The sequence below is a fragment of the Pelophylax lessonae genome (genome assembly GCF_965119305.1).
Source record: "Pelophylax lessonae genome assembly, chromosome: 5".
Taxonomy (NCBI): Eukaryota; Metazoa; Chordata; class Amphibia; order Anura; family Ranidae; genus Pelophylax; species Pelophylax lessonae.
The window spans coordinates 82,523,765-82,550,277 of NC_138772.1; the positions used below are offsets into that span (position 1 = coordinate 82,523,765).

Here is a 26,513-nt window from a genome sequence, read left to right on the forward strand (position 1 = left end):
GAGGGTTAAACAAGGATGCTATATAGGCAACTGACATCCTCCTCATCAACTGATGATGTCATTGGTCATTAGGAGATTGGCAGCTAGACGGTAGTAATGGTGCACAATGAAAACCTGTGGCTTTGTGTAACTAAAAGGCAGCCACCGCCACCTTGTATACAATTTTTGGGCAATTTTTAGGCATTTTGCCAAGGCACCCCTAAAGAAACCTCAAGGCACTCCAGCCTGGGCACCCTGGTTGAAAAAGGCTGCCTTAACTGAATGAAAACTGATGGGAAAGTGCACTTGCAGTGACATCAGTTTCACATCATCTGTGCATTAATGGACAAATAAACTGCTGCAGTACTGCACTCACTCACTGCAATAAATCACTACTGCAGTGCAGTCAGTGCAAAACTGCTAGAAAAAAACTAGACAAGACTGCAACTAGACAACAGCTACACAGTGGGATGGACTACAGTCCGTTGACTACCTCTGCAGTAGGGCACTCACTGCAACTGCAGCAGTCAGTGCAAAACTGCTAGAAAAAAAGATAGACAACAGCTAGACATTGGATTGTATTGGACTCTTTGCAGTAGGACACTTACTGCAACTACTGCAGTCAGTGCAAAACTGCTAGAAAAAAAGTTAGGCAACAGCTACACAGTGGATTGGATTGGAGTCACTCAGTGGACTACCTCTGCAGCAGAGCACTAGCTGCAACTGCAGCAGTCAGTGCAAGACTGCTAGAAAAAAGGTAGGCAACAGCTAAACAGTGCATTGGAGTCACTCAGTGGAGTACCTCTACAGTAGGGCACTCACTGCAACTTCAGCAGTCAGTGCAAAACTGCTAAAATAAAAAGCTAGGCAACAGCTAGACAGTGGATTGGATTGGAGTCACTCAGTGGACTACCTTTTGCAGTAGGGCACTCACTGCAACTACAGCAGTCAGTGCAAGACTGCTTGAAAAAAAGGTAGGCAACAGCTAGACAGTGGATTGGAGTCACTCAGTGGACTACCTCTGCAGTAGGGCACTCACTGCAACTACAGCGTCAGTGCAAAACTGCTTGAAAAAAAGTTAGACAGTGGATTGGAGTGGACACTACTCTTTTCTTAGAACAATATTCTAATGCAGAAAGCAGAACATTTCAGCATGTCCATGGCCACCTGTTAAAGGACTTCTGTTTTGTTCATACAATGCTGCCACTTCATAAGCATGTTTAGGAGGAGTGGAGGACAGAGGAGCAGAGAGAGGTATCTTCTAGCATGCGAACCACCACTGAAGAGAACCACCACTGAAGAGGATCACTTCTTCTGTCAAATACTGCTTCTTTCAAATAGAGATGAAGTTCATCATCCAAGCTCATAGTTGCAGATTCAGAAAAAATTGAATCCTCCGCATGAGGCCCCAATAAAACACTGAAAATGTCCTGATATATTCGACGACGAAGAATATGCTCTTCTGTTCGTTGACGTAATTTTGGACATTTTCCTGTTTTTGCTGCATGCTGCTTTTCATAAAAATAGTGTTTGGACTTTGGTCTTTTTGGCAGGAACCTCCTGCACCTCCTGTTGATTATCTTCTGTCAGCCATTGTTTCGCCTTGCCAATACATCAGAAGAGAAAGCATTGCTCTTGTATCGGGGATTCAAAAGACTTGCAAGCACAACATTTTTAATCTCTTCATGCTTCTCAAAACACATATCATTCAAAGCTCTTTGGCTTGACAGACCATCATTTGAAAGTTGGAGGGTGTTGTGTGCCATGACACAGAGGTCTGACATATCAGCAAGCCTCATTCCTTTCCGCATGTTTGCTCCACTGTCTCGGAAGTTGCAAAAGCATCACTCTGTCTTTGTTGATTTCCCATTCTTCAAGCATGCCTAGAAACATTTTTCTACTGTACTCGGGGGGGATCCTTGCATCACTTTTGTATTCAACACCAATTGGCTTTTTGTCCATCCGCTGTCAATGAAGTGGCATGTAAGAATCATTAGTGACTCTTTGTGACCAGCAGTCCGTTGTGAATGAGAGTGAGTTGCCAGCATTCTCTGGTTGCAGCATAGTCTTTACTTTGTCAATGACCTTTTGGTGAAGCTTTGCCAGTATTTCGGTTCGATAATACTGCTCACTCTATTCAGTGTGTAGCTTGGCTCAAGTATGGACATCAACCGCTGAAATTCTTAGTCAGACACCATTGTAAATGGCTGGTTATCAGTGACAATCATCTCTGTGATTACTCTGTCCGGCAGTTGGGATCTTCCATCTGAATCTAGACAGTGACATGTTTTTTTTTTGTGCTGCAGGGTACAATTCAATATAATGAACTCTTAGATGGGCCCAAAGATTTGACTTTTTTGTTTTTTGCAGTTACTGATCCCATGCTTATGATGTTTGTACATGTTTTGCACACTGCTGCTTTTCCTGGAGAAGGTTGAGACCAGAAATAGTCCCAGACCACACTTTTACTTTTTCTCTCCTCATCCATCTCGATTTCGGTTTGAAAGACACAAAGATTAAAAAAAGGCTTGCTGTAGTTGCTGCTGCTGCTGCTGGCACCCTGTTGTGGGTTGTTGGCTGACGCCTGGCAGTGTGGGTTGCTTGCTGGCACCCTGTTGTGGGTTTGTGGCTGATGCCTGGCAGTGTGGGTTGCTTGCTGGCACCCTGTTGTGGGTTTGTGGCTGATGCCTGGCAGTGTGGGTTGCTTGCTGACAGCCTGTTGTAGGTTTGTGGCTGACGCCTGGCTGTGTGGGTTGCTTGCTGACACCCTGTTGTGGGTTTGTGGCGGACGCCTGGGTGTGTGGGTTGCTTGCTGGCAGCCTGTTGTGGGGGGCTTGCTTGCCGTAACACTGTGGTGGCTGGCTGGGTTATTGTCACCCTGTTATGGGTGGCTGTCTTGCAGGAACACTGTAGTGGCTGGCTGGCTTGCAGGAACACTGTGGTGGCTGGCTGGCTTGGTGTCACCCTGTTACGGGTGGCTGGCTTGCAGAAACACTGTGGCGGCTGGCTGGCTTAGTGTCACCCTGCTATGAGTGGCTGGCTTGCAGGATCACTGTGGTGGCTGGCTTGCAGGAACACTGTGGTGGCTGGCCGGCTTGGTGTCGCCCTGTTATGGGTGGCTGGCTTGCAGGAACACTGGTGGCTGGCTGGCTTGCAGGAACGCTGGCTGGCTGGCTTGGTGTCACCCTGTTGTGTGGGTGGCTGGCTTGGTGTCCCTCACCCTGGCCTTTTCTTTTGTAGGTCAGATGGCTGGCACCCTGTGGTGGGTGGCTGAGGCCAGGGATGGAGGATGGATGGCTGGCTGCCACCGTGACCGGACTGCAGCTGCCTGTACACTAGGTTGTCTGAGGCGTGGGAGTCGGTCTTAAGGCAGAGAATGTGTGCAGCGCGCAGTGAAAAGGCGTCGCGTATCGGCCGCGCAGGCGTGGGAGGCGGTGTTAGAAGGCAGAACGTGTGCGCGCAACATACGCAATGACATCACAAAAATATCGGTAAATCCAAAGGCCAATTCCGATGTATACAGGAAAGTGCATATCGGCCCCCGATATAGCGGTGTTTCTGATAATCGGTCGATCTCTACTTCTGTCTTCTGACTCTGAGACTGATATGGTCACCACAGGCAACCCCCTCCCTAAAGGGGTTCCTGTCCTTGCATTCGAATGGTGAAGAGGACCTGTCGTCCTCACCCGTGGTGTAGGAACACACTATGGTGGAAGCACTGATTTGTTTAGTAAGGGAAACTTTACAATTGCCTGAGCCTACAGAGTCAGGAATGCGGTTAGTTTTGGCTCCCACATAACCCAGAAATCGTGTCAGGTGTTTCCTTGTCCCGAGGAATTTCACGAAATAGTGAATGAACAATGGCGGGGTGCTTAAGTGCTTTAAACGTGGTTATCCCTTGCTGACTCGGTCTCGAACCGCTGGACGGTGCCACCTAGGGTGGACCACCCTTTTTCCAGGTATAACAAATCTACTGTGATACCTGTGGAAGATTCCCCGGCCATCAAGGACCCAGTAGACAGACGGGTGGAATCCCTTTCCCACCACCTCCATGTTTTGGCGAGTTTGGTACAAAAACCGATGGTAACTTGGATGCTGAGAGAGTTTCCCCGACCTTCATTGGACTCACAGACCAGATGGCCCAGACCCTGGTGTTTCTTTGTGATGAGTCCTTGGATGCGGCCCCTCTCGTTGCCAAGCGGTCAATGGTGGGGATTGCCATACGCCACATGGTGTGATTTAAGAGCTGGTCGGCTGACCAGGCTTCCAAAAGGCCTAACAGATCTCCCCTTTCTGGGCGACCATTTGTTCAGAGACTGGATGAGTTGATAAAAGGCTTGGGGGGGGGGTGGTAAGCGTACCTTTGTGTCTCAGGGACACTAGAGAAAGGTAAACCGTTCAAAGCCTCTGGAGAGAGCAAAAACGTTTGGTCGGGTACGTCCAAGACCACTCAGTCTGGTTTGGTGGACAAATCCTCTTCTGCATGAAGGGGCGCCCTCACCGGTTTTCTGGGGTGGGGGGTTGTCTGCGTTTCTTTCAGGAACCCTGGATGTCCTTGATCTGGGACAAATGGGTTCACAAACCGATTAGTTCTGGGTACAAGTTTGAATTTCGGTCTCAGCTGGCAGGCAGACAGATTCTTTTCCTCAAATCTTTGTCTCCAGATCGCTTGAAGGATCTCAGGGAGGCAGTGCAGGACCTCCTTGCACAAGAAGTGATTGTGTCGCATCCCTTGCAGGACCGGTTTTCAAGGTTTTTATTCCAACCTGTCCATGGTGCCCAGGAAGAGGGCAAGGTGCGTCCTAATTTGGACCTCAAGTCTCTGAACTGCTTTGTGCGGGTGCAGTAGTTTCGGATGGAATCCATTCCGTCAGTAGTTTTTGTGGGAGCGCTTTTAGTTTGCGGCATTACCCTTTTGGTCTGGCCTCCACTCCCAGAGTCTTTACCAAGGTTTTGGCCCCGGTGTTTGCATTGCTGCGCAAAGGAGGGTTTGCGATCCAGGATATTTGGGACTATCTCCTGTTGAGAGCAAACTGTCTGTCAATCACGGTTTAGACCCCTCAAGAGCATGCATGAGAAACCGGAGTCTGATAGTGTCTACCTTCGAGGCGGTCCCATTCGGTCAGTTTCATTCCAGGCCTCTGCAAAAGGAGATCCTTGTCAAGTGGAACGAGGATCTACAGTCCTTAGACAGAATGATAAGTTTTGAACCGACTCACAAGGTCAACCCTCTGTTGGTGGCTTCAGTCGCCTGCCCTGAGTCAGGGCAAGTCCTTTTTACCACTGCTGTGTACGGTGGTCACCACAGATTCCAGCCTGTCGGGCTGTGGAGGGTGCTGGGTGACCCCTGTGCCCAGTTAGTCTGGTCGACAGAAGTCTTTTATCGATCGATGTTCTGGTACTCGGAGCAATCGAGATTTGTCTGATCTATGGACAAATCGACTGCTGTCTCCCGGTTCTGATCCAATTGGACAATGCCACGGCTGTGGCATAAATCAAAGGGGCAGAAAGACTGCCCCTGAGGTGGCCGAGATTCTGACGTGGGCAGAAGGATAGGTTCCGGCTCTCTCCGCAATTCACATTCCGGGACTGGATAATTGGCAAGCGGATTACCACAGTCGTCAGATTCTGGATGATGAGGCATGGTCCCTTCATCTAGAGGTGTTTCATCTCCTGTGTGTCCGTTGGGGGACCCTGGAGGTCGACGTGTTTGCATCTCGGCTAAACAAAGAGGGGCAAAGGTACGTGGCCAGAGTTGGAGATCCTCTGGCCGACACCACAGATGCAATGGGTAACTCCTTGGAAGCCAGTATCTGCTGATTTATGCCTTCCCCCTGATACAGCTGTTGTCGAGGTTTCTCTGCAGGATGTTCCGTTGATTCTGGTGGCTCCAGACTGGCCTCATCTGTCTTGGTACGCAGACCTGGTAAAGATGGTCGTCGTGCCTCCCTGGTGGTTGCCTTTGAGGGAGGACCTGCTGTCTCAGGGGCCGATCATCCATCCTGCTTTACGGTTGTGGTTTTTAACGGCATGGCTTTTGGAAGGCCAGGTGCTGAGAGCGCGGTTTCTCTGAGTCTGTGCTTCCTTACCCTGCTGAGGGCTAGAACAGTGACTTCCAGAAGGATTTATCTTTGCATGTGTAAGATGTATATTTCATGGTGTGAATCGCAATAATTGCACCCTTGCCTTTTTTTTTTTGGTGTCTAGGGTCTTGGCTTTCTTGCCGAAAGGAGTTGTGCAATGGATGGCCTTGGGCATGATCAAGGGCCAAGTGTCGGCTTTGGCGATTGTCTTCCAACGCCAGTTGGCTGCTAATGCCTTGATTCACACTTTTCTTCAAGGGGTGTCTCATATGGCTCCTCCGAGACGATCCACCTTGCTTCCGTGGGATTTGACTTCGGTTTTTCTATTCTTCAAAAAGCCTCTTTTTGAGAATATAGGGAAATACTTCTGCCTTTGTTATATCGGAAGGTTGCCTTTTGGTGGCTATTACTTCTGCTCGCAGAGTGAGTCGGCGACGCTTTCCTGTCCGCCTTATTTGGTTGTCAACAGAGAAAGTGGTTCTCTGACCTAATCCGTTTTTTCTTCCTTCGGTGGTGTTTGATTTTCATTTAAATGACAACATTGTTTTGCCTTAACTCGAAGCCTAAGCTTCCCAAGGAAATTGCCTTGGACTCTCTGGATGTGGTTCGAGCTGTCAGGGTTTACCGGTTGGCCACAGAGTCCTTTAGGAAATCTGACTTTTTTTTTTGTCCTTACTGAGGGATCTTCTAAGGGTTTTGGCTGCGCCTGCTGCGACTATATCCAGATAGATTAGGCAGACGGTTGTACAGGCTTATTCATTGAATAGCCTCCTATTTCTGTGACAGCGCGGCCTACCAGAGCGCTCAGTGCCTTTTTGGGTTTTTCCTCATCAGGCCTCTGTTACTCAAGGCGGCGACTTGGTCGTCCGTGCATACTTTTACAAAATTCTACAAGGTTGATTTGTTGGCATCTTAGGATGCATCCTTTGGCCAAAAAGTTTTGCAGGCTGCTGTTTTAAAGAGACTTGTTCTCTTTCAGGGTTTATATTTGCTTTCTATGGGTAAGCTCCTGTGGTCTCTGGTTGAGCTTTGTTACTCAGTTGGCTATGGTTAGCCTTTGGACGTTAATGTTTTTTTTTCTCTTTTTTTCGACCCCCTCATGCCTACACTGCTTTGGGACGTCCCTATGCTGTAAGAAGCATAAGAGCTGTGTCTGTCAATGGGTGATAGAGAAAACTGTATTTTTGTAAGAACTTACCATAAAATTCTTTTCTCTGGAGTCCATTGACAGACGCAGCACCCGCCCCTCTGTTATGGGATGGTTTGTGTCTTTTTCACTGCTTGCTACGAAACTGGTGTGTGGGGCAGCATAACCCTATGGTTTAAGAAGCATAGAGCTGCGTCTGTCAATGGTCTCCAGAGAAAAGAATTTTACGGTAAGTTCTTAAAAAATCCAGTTTTTACTGTAGTTGGTGCCAAACTGGCCCAACAAAAACTATTTTAGTAATTGCTGTGCCATCTGTCAGCACTTTATAAACTATTAGGTGTGGCATGGATGTAAGCACACAGTCAGTGTTTGAAACGAGTCTACCTTGTCACGATTGTCATATTTGGATGTCCAGTCAATAAACCTGGATTTTGACTCAACCTGGAGTGCTGCCAATTCCTTTTCTTTTATCTGGCATGGATGTTTGCTGCTGAAAATTTTTTTGGGCTGATTGCTTCTCAGCCATTCACAGGAAGTCCTGTTTTTCATCAGTGAGTACCATGCTTCTTCGATTGGCAGGGTAGAAATTGACGAGGTAGAAATTGTGATGTCTTCTGAATGCTTTATTAAAGGCTTTATTCTGGCAGCAGATGGGAGGTCTCTGTACAGCTGCCAGAACATAGTGCTGCATTACTCTATATAGCTGATGTTGCATACAGTTTATACATATATCACTGATAGTGGCCGCAGCAATTCGTAAAAGAAAAGGGTTCATTTGTGCCATCTTGCCAAATTTTAATATATATATATATATATATATATATATATATATATATATATATATATATATATATATATCATTTTTTTTTTTACAAATGAATTTGCAAAGTTTTACAATAAAAAGTACAGTTACAAGCCTTCCAATTATCAGCATACAAATACAGAGCTGTAATAATCTGTGTAGCATTTTAACAGTCCAGGTATCAACAATCCGCTCACAGCCAGTGTTTTAATCACAAAACCAAATGAACCATTTAAAGTGGTTGTAAACCTCAGAAATGAAAAATGAACTAAGCTTATCCTTCTGTAGCATGTACTTTCCTCAGTCCACAGCACCCAGTGTAACTTCAGTCTCCCCTCGTCCCTCCATTTGCAGTAGTCACTTCTGACAGGTTATCATGACACCACAGAACCCCTCCAGCACACACAAGTTGATTGACAGCCGTAGCTGGGCATGTTTCTCTGAGACTGTAGAGGGGGGGGGGTTCCTTTGCCTCCACTCGGGTCTCGGATTATGCTGTCCTCTGTGCTCTGCAGAGTGTGACCTCAGATCCCTGCCCTCTGCCTGCTGGAACTGAGGAATAACCTTTGATCTTTTCTTTTTGAGAAAGCTGTAGAGAAGAGATGCTGCAGATAAACAGATACAACTTGTGTAGGAGTATTTGTCATTTGTTTATAAGCTGCTGCTGATCGTCACTTCAGAGGGTACTGTAACAGCGTTGTTGGTCTTTAACCGCTTGCCGACTGCTCACAGTATATTTACTGCGGCAGTCAGCCCCTCACAGGCAGAGTGACGTAGGTCTACGTCGCTCGCCTGTGAGGCTCTGGGGAGCGAGCGCGCCCGCGGGGTCATGGACCCCCCCCCCGCGCGTGTGACCAGCGGACCCGATGTCCGCCGGTCACTCGGCGATCGGCGGGGGAGAGGGAGAATGTCAGGCAGCTTGTGTAAACAAGCCACCTGTCATTCTCCTCGCTGTAAAAACACTGATCACATGGATCTACTATGTAGATCCGTTGATCAGTGTCCTTACAGCTCAAGCCACAGCCAATCACAGTAGAAAGCACGCCCCTAGGGACACACACAGCCCCTCCCTCCCAAATAAAGATAACCCCTTCACTACCAGTGTATTTTTACAGTAACAGTGCATATATATATATATATAGCACTGATTACTGTAGAAATGTCACTGGTAACCCCAAAAGTGTCAAAAATGTCAGTCAAGGGTCCGATCTGTCCGCCCCAATGTCGCAGTACCGCAAAAAAAATCGCAGATTGCCGCCATTACACGTTAAAAAAAAAAACACCAAAAATGACAGAAATCTTTCCCTTTGTTAGTAAACGCGATAACTTTTGCGCAAACCAATCAAAATATGCTTTTTGTGATTTTTTTTTTTTTTTTTTTTTTTTTTTTTTTTTATACCAAACCTAGGTAGCATAAAACAAATTGGCCGAAAATTTAAAATTTTGATTTTTACATTTTTTGTTTGGGGAATTTCATATAAAAAAATGTGAAAAATATTGTTCTTTTTGCAAAATGTACGCTCTTTTTTTGTTTATAGCGCAAAAAGTAAAAATCGCACGGGTGATCAAATACCACCAAAAGAAAGCTCTGTTTGTGGGAAAAAAAGGACGCCAAATTCGTTGATACAGCGTCGCACGACCGCGCAATTGTCTGTTAAAGTCACGCAGTGCCGAATCGCAAAATACCCCCTGGTCGTTTAGCAGGAAAATCCTCCGGGGCTTAAGTGGTTAAGTGGTTATTCCGGGATGATGCCTGCACCTTCTGGCATTATCCTGATACCATTTTTTTTACAGCCGAAGATCGGTTCTCTTGTGCAAGCAGTACTGGCAGCTAACTCGCCTTACGTTTTCATCAGGCCGCCTTGTCCCAGTGAGGCACTTAATTGATCAGCCACTTCTTCGTAGAGGCGAACAAAGACCGGAACCACTTTGTCCATCTTTATGATATAGGGAACTTGAAGTGATGACCTTACATCACTTCTGGTTTACCCGGTTGTAAACTGCGCCATTTTTGAAGATGAAAAGCATTTGCTCACAGGATCTTGGTGTTTTGAATGCTTTTAAGGGCAGAAAAGGGATATGGGGTCTTAGACCCCCAGATCTTTCTATAAAGACTACCTGTCGCATGCCTATTACTGTCACAAGAGATGTTTACGTTCCTTGTGACTGCAATAAAGTCATAATTTTAATGACAGTGTAAAAATAATGAAAAAAAAAATTGAAAGTGTCTTTCCCCCTGTGCTCGCATGCAAAGGTGAATGCACGCGTCATTCCCCCATGTATGCAAACAGCGATCATCTCACATGTGAGGTATCCCCGCGAACGTCAGATCATGGGCAGTAATTCTAGCACCAGACCTCCTGTTAAAATCTAAAGTGGTAACTTGTAAACGCTTTTAATGGGTCACCTATGGATAGTGAAAATTATGTTGTTGCCATTGCACAGGCATACACAATTTTAAAGTGTGACATGTTTGGCTTCTATTTACTGTGTAACATTTATATTTTACCAACAAATTGAGCTATGTATTGTCTTTTTGCATTCAAATTCAAAAAGTGTTTGTTTTTTTTTAAATTGCATTTGCAACATCCACCGATATAATATTCTAGGTCAGTAATGGCGAACCTTGGCACCCCAGAATTTTTTGGAACTACATTTCCCATGATGCACATGCACTCTGCAGTGTAGTTGAGCATCATAGGAAATGTAGTTCCAAACATTTGGGGTGCTAAGGTTCGCCATCACTGCTCTAGGGCCTCCGGTAAAAATGTTTGGAAAATTTCTAGCAAACAATTGATTGTTGCATTTAAAAAAAATGCCTGCATGTAAACAAAATGCCAGAAAATGCCTAGAGTTAAAAATGAAAGTAAACATGGAGTTAGGCTTTAAACGGGAACTACACTGCACCTGAGTACCACAAACAGAAAAAGCTATTTAGTTAATTTTTAATAAAAGCAAACCTGCACATCCATGCTTTATTTTGCTGAGCATCACTTTGATAAACATCCCCCTAGCATTTCTTATTGTGGCCGTCTTGAGTAAGGGAAGATGATTCATGTTCATGGAATCCATCTGCCCTTAGCTCAGGCATGCAGGCAGGAAAGTGTGCTTGGCTGAGAAAACCCCTACTGAAGACATCTGTAGGGGGTAGGAAATTTGCCTAGGCCTGGAAACTAAGAAGTAACTTAACCGGTTGCCGACTGCGCACAGTATATTTACTGCGGCAGTCAGCCCCGGCCAGGCAGAGTGACGTAGATCTACGTCGCTCGCCTGTCACTCCTTTTTAGAGCCAATAGCGGGCGAGCGCGCGCCCGCCTCGGCTCGTTCACAGAGGAGTGAGGGCGTGTGACCGGCGGACCCGATGTCCGCCGGTCACACTACGATCGCCGGTACAGCGGGAGAAAGACAGAGCAGCTAATGTAAACAAGCCGCCTGTCATTCTCCCCTGTGTAAAAATGAAGATCAGATGGTTCTACTATGTAGAACCGTTGATCTTTGTTTTTACACTAGGAGACCTGTCCCACTACAGTAAGAATCACGCCCCTAGGACACACTTAACCCCTCCCTGTCCAATACAGTTAACCCCTTCCCCGCCAGTGTCATTTTTGCAGTAACAGTGCATATATATAGTACTGATTACTGCAGTAATGTCACTGGTACCCCCAAAAGTGTCAAAAATGTCAGTCGAAGGGTCCGATCTGTCCGCCGCAATGTCGCAGTACCTTAAAAAAAATCGCAGATCGCCGCCATTACTCGTTAAAAAAAAAAAAAAAAAAGCAAAAATGACAAATATCTTTCCCTTTGTTAGTAAACGCGATAACTTTTGCGCAAACCAATCAAAATACGCTTTTTGCGATTTTTTTTTTTTATAACCAAACATATGTAGCGTAAAACAATTTGGCCGAAAATGTTAAAAAATTTAGATTTTTAAATTTTTTTGGGGGGAATTTCATATAAAAAAAAGTGAAAAATATTGTTATTTTTGCAAAAATTACGCTTTTTTTGTTTATAGCGCATGATCAAAAAATCGCACAGGTGATCAAATACCACCAAAAGAAAGCTCTGTGGGAAAAAAAGGAAGTGAAATTCGTTTAGGTACAGCGTCGCACGACCGCGCAATTGTCCGTTAAAGTCACGCAGTAAAAAATTGCAAAAAACCCCCTGGTCAGGAAGGGGGTAAAATCTTCCGGGGCTTAAGTGGTTAAGAAATGTAAAAAAAAAAAAAGTTTGAGATAAGTACCTTTTTTTTTTTTTTTTTTTTTTTACTATTACTAGCAGCGTAATAATTAAAAATAGTTAAAGGTGATTGAGAGATTGACATTCCGCTTTAATTATTTCAGCACAGATAATAGTAAGAAGAGAGCAGGTACTCGAATGCCAATCTAGATGTCCGCTTTAATAAGTATTGTGTGCAAGAAGTGGTGTTCATTTAGAATCTTTTAAGTCAAAATTGCTGCTAACCTTAACAAATCTACACAATGTTTACCATGTTTTAACATAAACTTATTTTGCTTTTTTTTTTTTTTTTCCTTCCAGACTCTGTTTCTGATAAAACATCCTGTACCACACCTTCCACATCATCTGCTCCTGGACTAAACCCTTCTGCTGCTCCCCCTTCCTCTTCTACAGTCCCTGTGTCACCAGTGCCACAATCACCGATTCCTCCGATACTGCAGGACCCAAACCTCCTGCGACAGCTGCTCCCTGCCTTGCAAGCCACTCTGCAACTTAATAATTCTAATGTTGATATATCCAAAATTAATGAAGGTATGTGTTGAATTTTATTTGCCGTTTCTTTTGGGGTAACTTGTGTAGTAGTGTGTGGATGATTGGATGCATTCAATCCAGAGTTATAGCACCGTAACCTGAAGAGCGGTATTAACATGTCAATTGTTTTAAATTCTGTTCATATTGCACGAGTTGCATATGGACATGATGAACTTTTATTTTTTTTTTTTACACGGGCTTTGGCAGCTGATGGATGTGGGGGGAAAAAATGTAAAAGTGATCCATTTTATTACTGTTAATTGCTGACCGTGTCTTTCCAGTGCTGAGATTTTGCTTGAATTAGGCTTTAGTCTGCGTTGCAGAACCCAAGCAGTGTGTACTTTAGGCATGGCCAAGTTCATTTATGCATGTTAGGAGACAGGGCCTTATCTTAGCCCCTGCCTGTTTTGCAGGGTACAGTTAGTTTATTCATATCAGTTGGGATTGTTGAAGTATATGCATTTACCAGATATGTTTTCTGTGCTTTTTAAGATACATTTGGATTTTAATTTGTTGAATAGATTTTCTATTCAGTTAATGTGGATGTGAAACTGGAGGTCAGTACATTTAGAAGCTGCAGCATGCTGAATATTTTGTAGACCCTGCAATGCATCGTTCTTATGGGAAAAGGCTGCACTAACCTAAATTGGATTTTCAATTAAAATATAGTTTGGCAGCAGTTCAAGAGCTGCATTGGTATCACATCCTCATGTGAGCAGATGTAATCACGTTCTCTGGCAGATATCCCACTGTATCCCAAATGGCAGACACCCACACATTCTTCACTCAGTGTAGTCCATTCAATGTACATGTCTAACTCCAACCACATCTACATTTCTTGCCTGTAACCCATGTTCTGACCTCTGGCCAGTGTGACAGTACAGCAACCCAGATTTTTACCTAATCCTGAACCAGTATTATATAAACCAGTTTACACCATGATAATCTCCAACTGTGCCAGCTCCAGTACTGTATTGTATTAAGAGTGCTATATTCTATGCTGCTATGTTTGCGGTTTGTCCCAGGTTATACACCCAATGTTCACTACCCCAAACTGGGCTAGTTTGTACCACACTGTACCCATCACCTCTAAAATATTTGTCCAACTGCTTCCTACCCTGCTTTTTATTGTCTTGGGGGGACATGAACCTGCACCTTCTCTCTACCCAGGAGGGAAGTACACCATTTTATTATGACGTACTGTACCCATCAAGCAAGTCTGAAAATGCACCACCATCTAGCATCACAACTCATCTAGTCTCGTCTCCTATCAGGCAGGGTTAGGTGTTCTCCCTTAACCACAAGTACTCTTGAGAGGTGCTATTTTACTGTACTGTTCATGCAGCCCCACCCCCTTTGCTATCCAAATGTACCTGGGGGTCCTTGGAGCCGTGTGGGCCTGCTATTTTGCCATAGATGCCTGCTGTATATATTGGGGGGCCATGTATGTGTAGTCCAGTGGCCATTTTCTTGTAGTTTCCCATTGCTTTCACACGACGGCCATGGTTTTTGAAGCCTTTGGATCGGTGAATCGGTGGTGTGCTTCTAGTGTCAGTTCCTGAACTTTTTTCTTTCTCTCTGATCGCTGCATGACGTGCAGCCTGGCACTCTGTCCCTGTACCTGAGTAGAAGGTGGGGGAGTCCCCGTGGGTGCCAAATGGCTCTCTTGCTGCTATAGCGTTAACTTGTGCGCTGGGATTTGTTGTGCCACTGGTGCTTCAGTGGGGGGTACTTAATAGCAAATTTCAAAATTGGATTTTGAAAGGGGACAGCCGCCTCCTGACCTGGGGGAGCTGGCGGACCAGTTGGTCCAGGGGTTGCAGTATATCTGGGATGCCTCACTGGATGCGGCCCCCTTAGCTTTCAAAGTGTCTGTGACAGTAGTGACCCTTTGCCGCATGATATGTCTGAAATACTGATCTATCGCCAGATCGCCTACAATGTCTTCTTGGGGCGGTACAGAATCTGCTCTCACAAGGGGTCTTTGTACCAGTTCCAGAATCGGAATGCTTTCAGGGGTTTTATTCAAACCTTTTTACTGTTCCCAGGAAGAAGGGCAAGGTCCATCCAATTCTGGACCTCAAGGCCTTGGAACTGCTTCGTGCGGGTTCAGAAATTTCAGATGGAGTCGATTCGCATGGTAGTGGCATCCCTTCATCAAGGGTATTTTCTGGCCTCTATAGATATCAAGAACGTTTACCTTTGTATCCCAATATATGTCGGGCATCAGAGGAGGATTGCGGTACTGGGGTACCTGGACAATCTTCTCCAGCGAGCATAGTCTCAAAATGCCTTAAAAGACGATCTGGACATTTCGGTGCGAACTTTGAAAGAGTTCGGATCGAAACTGAATTTCCAAAAATCTGCTCGGGTCCCGTCCACCAAGCTGAACTACCTGGGCCTGACTCTGGACTCTGCTTTAGCCCAGATGTTTCTCCCGGAGGGAAAACTCCAGAAGTTGCAGGATGCGATTCGGGTCCTTTTGTCCAACCGGCGGTAATCAATCAGGACTTGCATGCAAGTGCTGGGCCAGGTGGTCTCAACTTTCGGGGCAGGTTTTGTTTGCTCAGTTCCATACCAGATCTCTGCAAATTCTGGAGAATCTCTGGAGATTCTTTCCAAATGAAACCAGAATCCACATTCTCTGGACAATCTGATCCTGCTGAGCCAGGGTACGAGAGGGTCCCTGATCTGGTGGCTCCGCTCTCCGGCACTTCGACAGGGAAAAACCTTTCTCCCCCTGTACTGTACGATGGTCACCACGGATGCAAGCCTGTTCGGTTGGGAAGGTGTCTTGGGCACGGACTGTGCTCAGAGGGTTTGGACTCAGGAGTCCAGCCTGCCGATCAATATCCTGGAAATTCGGGCGATCGGGCTTTGCCTGACCTAATAGACGGATCGTCTGCAAGGGCACCCGGTAAGGATCCAATCTGACCCAATCGGATAATGCCATGGCTGTGGCATATGTCAATCATCAAGGGGGTACAAAAAGTGCCCTAGCGGCTCGGGAAGAAGCTGGCATTCTAAGGTGGGCAGAATGCTTTGTTCTAGCTATCTCTGCTGTGCGTATTTTGGGGTGGAAAATTGGCAGGCGGTCTACCTCAGTCGGCAAACGTTTGATCAGGGAGAATGGTCTCTTCACCCGGAGGTGTTTCATCAACTGTGCCTCCGGTGGGGGACTACCGATGTGGACCTGTTGGCCTCTCGTCTCAACAGGGAGGTGCAGAGGTTCGTAACAAGGTCTCGGGATCCTCTTTCCGACACCACATATGCTCTGGTGGCCCCTTGGGGCCAGTATCTTCTGATATATGCATTCCTTCTGATAACTCTTCTGCCAAAACTCCTGGGAAGAATCCAGGCAGGAGGGATTCTGGTCATCCTAGTGGCCTCGGACTGGCCACACAGGTCTTTGTACTCAGACCTGGTACGGCTGGTCGCCGATGTCCCTTGGAGACTTTCTCTCAGGGAAAATCTTCTAGCTCAAGGGCCGACATTCCATCCTGCCTTACAGTCGCTGGCTTTAACTGCTTGGCTATTGAAAGCCAGGTGCTGAAGGATTGAGGAATGTCTGAATAAGTGAGTCCTACGCTGTTAAAAGCTAGAAAAATCTACTTCTAGGAAGATTTACCAGTGAGTCTGGAGGGCGTGCATTGCTTGGTGTGCATCTGGGGGGGTTCCCCCCGTTCCTTCTCGGTTTCTCTTGTCTTGGCGTTTCTCCAAAGAGGTGTAAATCAGCCTTTGGCCTTGGGTACCATCAAGGGCCAGATTTCGGCCCTGGTGATTTACTTTTAGCGCCCGTTGGCAAATAATTCCTTGGTTCAGACCTTTTGTTTAGGGGGTCTGCCACCTGGTTCCCTCTCGGTGAGGTCTGTTATCTCCGTAGGACCTCAATTCGGTGCTGTCGGTTCTTCAGAAACCGCCTTTTGAAAAGATTTGTGAGCTTCCTATCCTTACTTTGTCACAGAAGGTGGCTATTACTTCTGCGTGCAGGGTGTCGTAAGTTGTCTTAACCTTACCTGGTGGTTCACAGAGACAGTTGTGCTTCGTCCCTGCCAGTCATCCCTCCTTAAGGTCATCTCTGATTTTCATTTAAATGAAGACATTGTGTTGCCTTCCTTGTGACCTAAGCACCCTAAAGAGATTGCATTGTGTTCTATTGTGGTTTGGGCAATCGGGGTGTACCTGGTGGCGTTCCAAAAATCTGATTCCCTTTTTGTACTTAACGGTGGACCCCTTAAGGGGATGGCCACGTCTGCTGCAGGGTTCGTACGGTCATGAAAATCCTGGAAAAGTCATGGGATTTTGACATGACACTTTCCAGGCCTTGAAAAGTCCTGGAAAATGGGCAAACTTACTAAGTTTTGGAAAAGTCATGGAAAAGTGTTGTGACACTATTTATTTTTGTCTCTGGGCCCCCTGTATTCTGTGGGAGCGGGGGACAGTAAGTGGACTATTTTCTGTGTTTCGGGTTTAGGCGGATTAATCAGCCGCAGTGCACTGCACAGCTGAAGCCTGATCATTGGTCTTCAATATGAATAGACCGTGACAGGCTAGGAACTCTGCGGCGGATTGATCTACTGAAACAGAGAAATTGTGCATTTACTGTCCCGCTCTCAGGGACGTACCAGTGGGGCGGGGGGGGGGGGGGCGGGGTGTCAGACCGGTGTCCATCGGGCAGGGCGGGGGGGGGGGCGCGATCACTGCGGGGTGTTAGGCCGGTGTCCATCGGGCAGGGCGGGGGGCCGCGATCACTGCGGGGTGTCAGGCCGGTGTCCAGGGGGGGGGGGGGGGGGGGCGATCACTGCGGGGTGTCAGGCCGGTGTCCATCGGGCCGCCCGCATCTCTGCACTATGGGGGGGGGGGGGGGTGTCAGGCCGGTGTCCGTCGGGCCGCACGCATCTCTGTGTGAAGAAGGCAGCGGCAGAAGGAAGGTCAGTGAGGAGTCTCGTGTGCTGGATAGGAGGGGGGTGGGATGGTACAGCTGCATAGAGAGGAATTGAACTTTCATATTCCTCATGTCGCTGAGTGTTGTTACTCCTCCTCTCAGAAGCTGCACTAGGAATATGGAAAGTTCAATTCATCTATATGCAGCTGCCCCATCCCCCTCCTATACAACTTCCTTTGCTGGCCCCCTCCCAGTGCTTTTTTAGCCCCCTCCCAGTGCTTTTTTAGCCCTCTCCCAGTTCTTTTTTAGCCCCCTCCCAGTGCTTTTTTTAGACCCCCCCCCCAGTGCTCTTAGCCCCCTCTGTGCTCTTAGTCTGGCTCCCCCCCCCCCCCACAGACAGTGCTCTCCAGTTCCTCCCTCCCCCTGTGCTCTCAATCATCCCAGTTTTCCCTGCCTGCCCCCCCCCCCCAGTGCTCTCCACTCCCCTGCGCCTTCCAACCCCCCTGCAATGCTTTCCAAACCCCCCCCCCCCTTAATTCTGTCTATTCCCCCCCCCCCCATGCCCTTCAGCTCCTCCAGTGCTCTCTGCTTCCCCTGTGCTCTCCGGCCCCCCCCTCGTGCTCTTCTATCTTCTATCATGTCCGCAGTCTCTTACTATCCCCTGTACCATGTCCGCAGTCTCTGACTATCCCCTGTACCATGTCCGCAGTCTCTGAATATCCCCTGTACCATGTCCGCAGTCTCTGACTATCCCCTGTACCATGTCCGCAGTCTCTGACTATCCCCTGTACCATGTCCGCAGTCTCTGACTATCCCCTGTACCACGTCTGCAGTCTCAGACCATCTCCTGTACCACGTCTGCAGTCTCAGACCATCTCCTGTACCACGTCCGCAGTCTCTGACCATCCCCTGTACCATGTCCGCAGTCTCTGACCATCTCTTCTACCATGTCCGCAGTCTCTGACCATCTCTTCTACCATGTCCGCAGTCTCTGACCATCTCTTCTACCATGTCCTCAGTATCTGACCATCCCCTGTACCATGTCCGCAGTCTCTGACCATCCCCTGTACCATGTCCACAGTCTCTGACCATCTCTTCTACCATGTCCACAGTCTCTCACCATCTCTTCTACACTGTCCGCAGTCTCTGACCATCCCCTGTATCATGTCCGCAGTCTCTGACCATCTTCTGTACCATGTCCACAGCCTTTGAAAATCTCCTGTACCATGTCCACAGCCTTTGAAAATCTCCTGTACCATGTCCACAGCCTTTGACCACCTCCTGTACCATGTCCACAGCTTCTGACCACCTCCTGTACCATGTCCACAGCTTCTGACCACCTCCTGTACCATGTCCACAGAGCATTGTGCACCTAAGAGGAGGTCAGTGACAGTGCTGCCCAGCCAGTCTGAGGGAAGGGGGGTCACTGATGTAAGGGGGCACTGTTATAAAGGTTCCTCCTTATATCAGGACCCCCCCTCCCTTCCTTAGTGCATTCACGCTGTGGAAAGTGGTCTCTGGTCACCAGAGTCCCCCCTACATCAGAGTTCTCAGCTTTTTCACCCGTGCGCCTGAAGTGACACCCGCTCCGAGCTGCTGCAGTGGTGCTTCCATCTCATCCACTGTAAAACAAGGGACCATTTCGAGTCGCGCTGTATCCAGAAACTAAACCCTAACTGCAGAGGTACTGTACACTACAAAGATTGTCATTTATTTTAGTAAAAATATGCTGGGTGTGACATGGATTTTCTTCTTATTTAACGTGTATACATAGACATTTCATGAAACTTTAGGTCATGAATATTTACGTGAAGTCATGGAAAAGTCATGGAATTTTATTGGTAAAAATGTGTATGAACCCTGCTGCTGTGACCATTTGATGGATCGGGCAGACGGTGGTGCAGGCTTACTCCATTAAGGGTCAGGATCCTCCTTTCCCTGTTGAGGGGCATTATATGAGGGCGTTTAGTGCCTCTTGGACTTCCGTCATCAGGTGTCAGTGGCGCAGGTTTGAAAGACAAGGCAAACCTGGTCGTCTGTTCACACTTTTACAAAATTTTATAAGGTGGATGTGTTGGCATCTGCGGATGCTGCCTTTGGCCGCAAGGTTTTGCAGGCCGCTGTTGGAGAGGATTAGTCCTCTTTAAAGGGTGTATTTTTTTCGTCAGGTGAGCTCCAGTTGTTCCTGGTTGAGCCCCTGTTTTACCTGGCTACTTTTAGCTTTTGGGAAGAGTGTTTATTGCTGTGTTCCCACCCCTTATGTTGACACTGCTTTAGGACATCCCAAGGGTCAAGGAGAAGGAGCTGTGTCTGTCAATGAACAAAAGAGAAGACTGGATTTTTGTCTTGCGGTAAAATACTTTTCTCTGATGTTCATTGACGGACACAGAACCCGCCCCTCTATTAAGTTGTGTTATATGTTCCTCTGACACTGCTTGTTACAAAACTGAAGACCTATATCAGGAAGTGGGAGTATACCCCCTGGGACTGCCCTATAGGCGTAGTCTAATTTTTTTTCCTCCTAGTGTCCTACTCCTGTAGGGGGCAGAATAAACCCAAGGTTTAAGAAGATATGAAGTTGTGTCCGTCAATGAACGTCAGAGAAAAGGATTTTACGGTAAGACAAAAATCAATTTTTTAGCGCAAAAAATAACCACAAAGGTGATTAAATACCACCAAAAAAAAAAGCTCTATTTGTGGGAAGAAAAAAAAGACTACCAATATTTGGGTACAGCGCTGCACAACCACGCAATTGTCAGTTAAAGCAACGCAGTGCCGTATTGCAATAAATGGCCTGGGTTTTAAGGGGGTAAAACCTTCTGGAGCTAAAGTGGATAAAGACTCCATAGATAAGAGGTTGATGGCCCTTTTATTGTGTCTTCTCTGGTGGGAGCGACTCTGCAGCCTGCGGTGGATGGTGTGTGTGTTTGCCAAGCCCTTAAAGTAGAGCTATAGGCAAAACATTTTTTCTCATTTTGGATAGAGCAAGGGAGGGTTATAACCCTTGTCAGTTTTTCCTTTCACCATCTGTCTCATTGTGGAGATTTCTCTACTTCCTGTCCTGTGTCCAAGCAGGAAGTGAGAGAAATTGCTTGCAAATTAAGAGAAATCCCTGGGAACCCCGAGGCCACCAGAACTAGTTTCCATATTGGAAGATTTTTTCCTCTCTTACTTTTATGGGGACAACCCTAAATTTAGGATTTTCTTTTACTTTCACTTTCTATGATATTGGTAAACAGGCTAAATGGAGCCGGTGTTCTGTGAGAATAACCTACCCCGTGAGAAATGCCTACCCTCGTCACTTCCTGTCAGGAACAGCTGAGCAGCGTAGCAGTGCGCATGCTCAAAGCCCCGGATACGTCATTGTACAGCTGAGGAATTGACAAGTGCGCATGCTCGGAGGGTATGGAATGTTCATGGCAGTGTAACGATACACAGCGGCGGTTACATTAAAACAGCTCGGCTGCAATATGAATCATCTCCGCTCCTACCCCTGTCACTTCCCTGATCTTGGCTACTAAATGTAAAAGCGGCGGTGGGTGTATGAAATGTAAATGACGGAGCTGTCGGCTCCGTGATCCGCTTCTACATTTAGTAGCCAAGATGAGGGAAGTGACAGGGGTAGGGGCAGAGATGACTCCTATTGCAGCGGAGATATTTTAATGTGGTGATGCGGTGTATAAGACACTACCGTGAACATTTCATACCCTCTGCTGACGTGTAGGTGCACCGGAAGTGATGAGGAGTGATGAGGGTAGACATTTCTCATGGGTAGGTTTTATTCACGGAACACACTACTCCGACTTGGGACACTACTTGTGTGCCCTCAAGTCGCTTCAAGTCTCTTGTCATCACAAATTCAATTTAAATGAATGAGAGCCGTCTTAATATGCACTACTGAAGTGACTTCAGTAAAGGTTCCTATACTACTTCAAGGCGACCTCTATCCGACTTGTGCACATAGACTTCAATGGGAGTCGCCTCTAAGTCGGATCCTTATCTTATTTCAAGCGACTGTGATCAGACTTTCCAGGAAGAAGAAGGAGATTAGCCAGGCATTCCCCACAGACAAATTCGCCTGTCATTTAAGTCTCTTCCAAGTCTCTTCCAAGTCGCGCTAAAAGTCGCTTCCAAGTCGCGCTAAAAGTCGCTTCCAAGTCGCGCTAAAAGTCGCTTCCAAGTCGCGCTAAAAAGTCGCTCCTTCATGGGGCGACTTTCTGGTCGCGGTAGTGTGAACCGGCTCTAAATATCTTTAATGGGGTCACAGACAGCAATAACTGACAAACATTCTAATCCCTCTGCACTCAGTCCAAAACTAAAAACCAAGTTTTGCCTTTTGTTTAACATCTATCTGAGCAAAGCAGATGCTCTGTTTCAGGGAACCTGATCTGGAAGATTCTGCCATTTGGCAGCTCCTACAAGACTTCAAGAGCCCTGAGCTTCTCAGGTGCTCTGAGCTTTTCATGAGTAGGCACAGATGAAGTCAGCCTGGTCAGGCCCTTCGCTTCATCATGGGAACTTCTTGGCATCAGTAAATATGAAGGAATCCTACCTGCATAGTCTTTTTACACCTCACCAATAGTTTATTTGTAGTAGATCACCTCTATCCATTTTTGGTCCTGCCATTCATCCTGTCTGTCTCTCCTGTAGTACATACCAAGGTTTTGGCTCTGTTTCTGGGGTTATTGAACATTTCCCATTGTGAGATACCAGCAATTGGCTAAAAAGAAAAGGATGTATAACGTCCAGCAGAGATGGTACAAATTCCTTGGTTCTGACTCCATGCCTGGAATACTTTGGTTTAGTCTTTGATTATATGGCCCAAGCAAAGGTATTGCTCCACAGAAGAAATGCCTGTCTCTTCAAACCCAGTGGAATAAATAAGGACGTTGTAAGGTCCCTCAATCTGGACATTCATGAAAGTGCTGGGTAAGATAGTAGCTGCCTTCGGTGCAGTCCCCTTTCACTCCCGATTTACTACAGCTCTATACCATACCGTGCCTGTATGGGTCAAACATCTAAAGTCCTTGGATTTGCCAATGTGTCTCTCGACACCAGATCATCTCTGAAATGGTGGATTTCTTCATAGATGCTGGATACCACAAAATCTCAGGGACCATGGGGATCAGAGGAGTGCAAGTTGCCAATCAACGTTACTGAACTTTGGAATTATTAATATCCTACCGTGTTTATTTAGCACCAACAGTTTGTGCAGCGCTTTACAACATAAGAGCAGACAGTACAGTTACAATACAATTCAGTACAGGAGGAATCGGAGGGCCTTGCTTGTTGAAGCTTACAATCTAGAAGCGAGGGTCAAGTGATACAAAAGGTAATAACTCTGGGGCATAATCTAATGGAGAAAATAAAAGTACAGCTGCTAGGGGCAGAATAGGCTTTTCAGAAGAGGGGGGTTTTCAGGGATCAACTAAAGGTAAACCTAACAGGAGATAAATGGACAGATTGGGGTGGGGAGTTCCATAGGATGGGAGAGGCTCGGGAAATGTTCCGGAGGCGAGCATGGGAGGAGGTGACAAGGGAACTAGAGAACAGGAGGTCTTGGGTGGAACGAAGAAAACAATTTGGTTGATATTGAGACAAAGTGATGTAACTAGGGGCTAAGTTGTGGATGGATTTGTAAGTAGTTAGTATTTTGAATTTAATTTGTTTGGTGAGTGGAAGCCAGCGGAGGGATTGACAGAGTAGCAGCAGGCACTTAACGGTTGGTAAGGTGGATGAGTCTTGCAGCAGCATTCATGATGGTCTGAAGGAATATGAGTGTCCCGGATTTTGTAATTTTTGCCCTCTTCAGGGCAAGAATGTTGACCTCCAGGAAGGCGTACCATCGTAAATAGAAGGCATATTTCACCTCGTGTGATGCTCATAGGTATGATTCCCAGTCAATTTTTGAGAAATCAAATTTGATCAAAATTATTATTTTTGAGTGGACATATTCCCATGTTTAAAGACAAAAAAATGCTACTTTGCCACTTTTCTATTGTGTTTTAGGCTTGGGTTTTTTTATTTTTTGGGGTGGGGGGGGGGGGGCTCGATGTGAACATCTTCTAAAAAGAGGTTTGCTTTCATTTTTGTCTCTAATTCAGTGTAGGGCATTTTGCTACGTCTCCGCTTTAAATGGGGAGACACCTAAATGTATGAGTCAGTGAATCTGCTGCTGTGACTGATCTTGCTGCCATCTAGTGGATGGATTGTATATTTCTTTGTAAAAGTTTCTATATCTCCAGCATACAGTGAGTGGTATCCTTGGGCTCGGTTTGTTGCATTTTTCTAAAATGAATTTGCATGGTCTGTTGGCAACTTGTGTGTATTACACTGGAAACCTTTCCTTTGCAAGGACTAGCAGTAACCTTCATGGTTTATGCATACAGTTAAAGTAGAACTAAAGGCAAAACTTTTATTTTGGTTAAAGTAAGGAAGTAACAGGTAGCATGTCAGTTTTTTTTTTTTTTGCCATCTGTATATTTTTAGAACACTTTCCATCCTATAGTCAAAACAGGAAGTGAGGGAATCCCTAGTTGTCACCAGAACTAATGTCCCTTCTGTCTTCCTGTTATGACATAACCCAAAATTTGGGATTTTCTTTCACTTTTTGTGAATGGTAAACAGGACAAATAAAGATGGTGATTCTCCATGAGGGGTGCTCAGACGGCAATACCAACCTGATTGGTGGTATTATTCCCCTCCAAGCTATTAAAGTGATTGTAAAAAATGTTAATTAAAATAATAAACCTTCTATACTTGCTGAATGGTTTTGCACAAAGTAGCTCAGATCCTCTTCTGGGGTCCTCCACTGGCACTCTGGGTTCAACCCCCCCCCCCCTCGCTGAGTGACCCCATAGAAAGCGGAATCGGTCTCAAGCTGCCCTGTCTGCATCTATTGACACACGCAGCGGAGCTCAGAGTCCGCCCATAGAATGCATTAAGCTAACCATATATTTTAGGCTTTGGAACGACTTTAAAATAAGTGTTTTTCCTTGAATTTTTGCTTTTTGCTCACTTTGTGGCATGACTGTCCACTGAGAGCTTGAAATAGCCAGGGGCAGGCAGTCCCCTATCAGAACAGAATAGCTCAGCGGGGAAGGACTCTGTACTAACATCGGATTGCTAGTACAGCGGCTCCTCCTGAGCTCTTCAGTTTATTTTTCGTTTAGCCCGCCATGTTGAATGGGGGAAAAAGTACTAGTGTGCGATTTCCTCTCTCCCCATTTGTGGCTGTGGGACAGGAGGGGAAAGGTAAATCTCACCAAAGGGAACGGATAGTGAAAAAGGGGTTATAGCTCTTCCCTATTCTGTCCAAATAGGACAAAAATTGCCTTCAATTCCTTTAAGGATTTTACACTACCGTTCCAAAGTTTGGGATCACCCAGACAATTTCATGTTTTCCATGAAAACTCCCACTTTTATTCATCAAATGAGTTGCAAAAATGAATAGAAAACATAGTAAAGACATTGACGAGGTTAGAAATAATGATTATTTTAAATAATAATTTTGTCCTTCAAAATTTGCTTTCATCAAAGAATTCTCCATTTGCAGCAGTTACAGCCTTGCAGACCTTTGGCATTCTAGCTGTCAGTTTGTTGAGGTAATCTGAAGAAATCTCACCCCACGCTTCCTGAAGCACCTCCCACAAGTTGGATTAGTTTGATGGGCACTTCTTACTTAAGTACCATATGGTCAAGCTGCTCCCACAATAGGGTGGAGATCTGGTGACTGCGCTGGCCACTTCATTACAGGCAGAATACCAGCTGAACGCTTCGTCCCTAAATAGTTCTTGTATAGTTTGGAGGTGTGCTTTGGGTTCTTGTCCTGTTGTAGGAGGAAATTGGCTCCAATCAACCGCTGTCCACAGGGTATGGCATGGCGTTGCAAAATGGAGTGATAGCCTTCCTTATTCAAAATCCCTTTTACCTTGTACAGATCTCCCACTTTACCAGCACCAAAGCAACCCCAGACCATCACATTACCTCCACAATGCTTGACAGATGGCGTCTGTTCACTTGTTCTACTTCTCACAATGTTCTGTGTGATCCAAACACCTCAAACTTAAATTCATCTGTCCATAACATTTTCCAATCTTCCTCTGTCCAATGTCTGTTTTTTTTGCCCATCTTAATCTTTTCCTTTTTAGTGGCCAGCTTTTTCTTTGCCACTCTGCCTAGAAGGCCAGCATCCTGGAATCGCCTCTTCACTGTGGACGTTGAGACTGGCGTTTTGCGGGTGCCATTAAATAAAGCTGCCAGTTGAGAACCTGTGAGGCTTCTATTTCTCAAACTAGAAACTCTAATGTACTTGTCCTCTTGCTTAGTTGTGTGCTGGGGGGCCCCACATTTTTCTTTCTATTCTGGTTAGAGTCTGTTTGTGCTCTCTGAAGGGAGTAGTCCCCCCCGGATGTAAGAAATCTTCAGTGTGGCCTGTATTTACCATTACCCTAGTGTCTTAAACTCTGACCGAGTGGGCTAAGCTCCTACGCCGTGACCTAGAGGGAGAACCGCTTCCTCCTGCCTTTGCTGAGCTGGTGGACCAGCTGGTCCAGAGGCTGCAGTTTATGATGCCTCTGTTTTGGCGGTGGTCCTTCTGCATGCCTTTTAGCTCAAATGCTGGTCTGCGGACCAGACTTCTAAAAGGCCTTGACTTATCTTCCCTTTCAAGGAGATCGTCTGGAGCTACCCTAGATGACATAACAGGTCTCACAGGTGGGAAGAGTACCTTTGTTCCACAGGCTACTAAGGGGATGTAACCTCGCCGTAGACGTGAATCTTCCTTCTCGGCTCATACGTTTTTTTCGTCCCTCAGGGGCGACTGACAAGATCTCGAAGACTTTCAGGGCC

At 46.3% G+C, this 26,513-nt stretch overlaps 1 protein-coding gene across 2 annotated transcripts in view; it reads left to right on the plus strand.

Moving 5' to 3' along the window:
• WAC (WW domain containing adaptor with coiled-coil) overlaps window positions 1-26,513 on the plus strand; it is a 120,543-nt gene that overhangs the window by 67,678 nt on the left and 26,352 nt on the right. For both annotated transcript variants that reach the window (XM_082259695.1, XM_082259694.1), the window contains exon 8: window positions 12,548-12,778. In XM_082259695.1, the coding sequence (XP_082115821.1) occupies window positions 12,548-12,778 (231 nt within the window). The remainder of the gene's footprint in view (window positions 1-12,547; window positions 12,779-26,513) is intronic.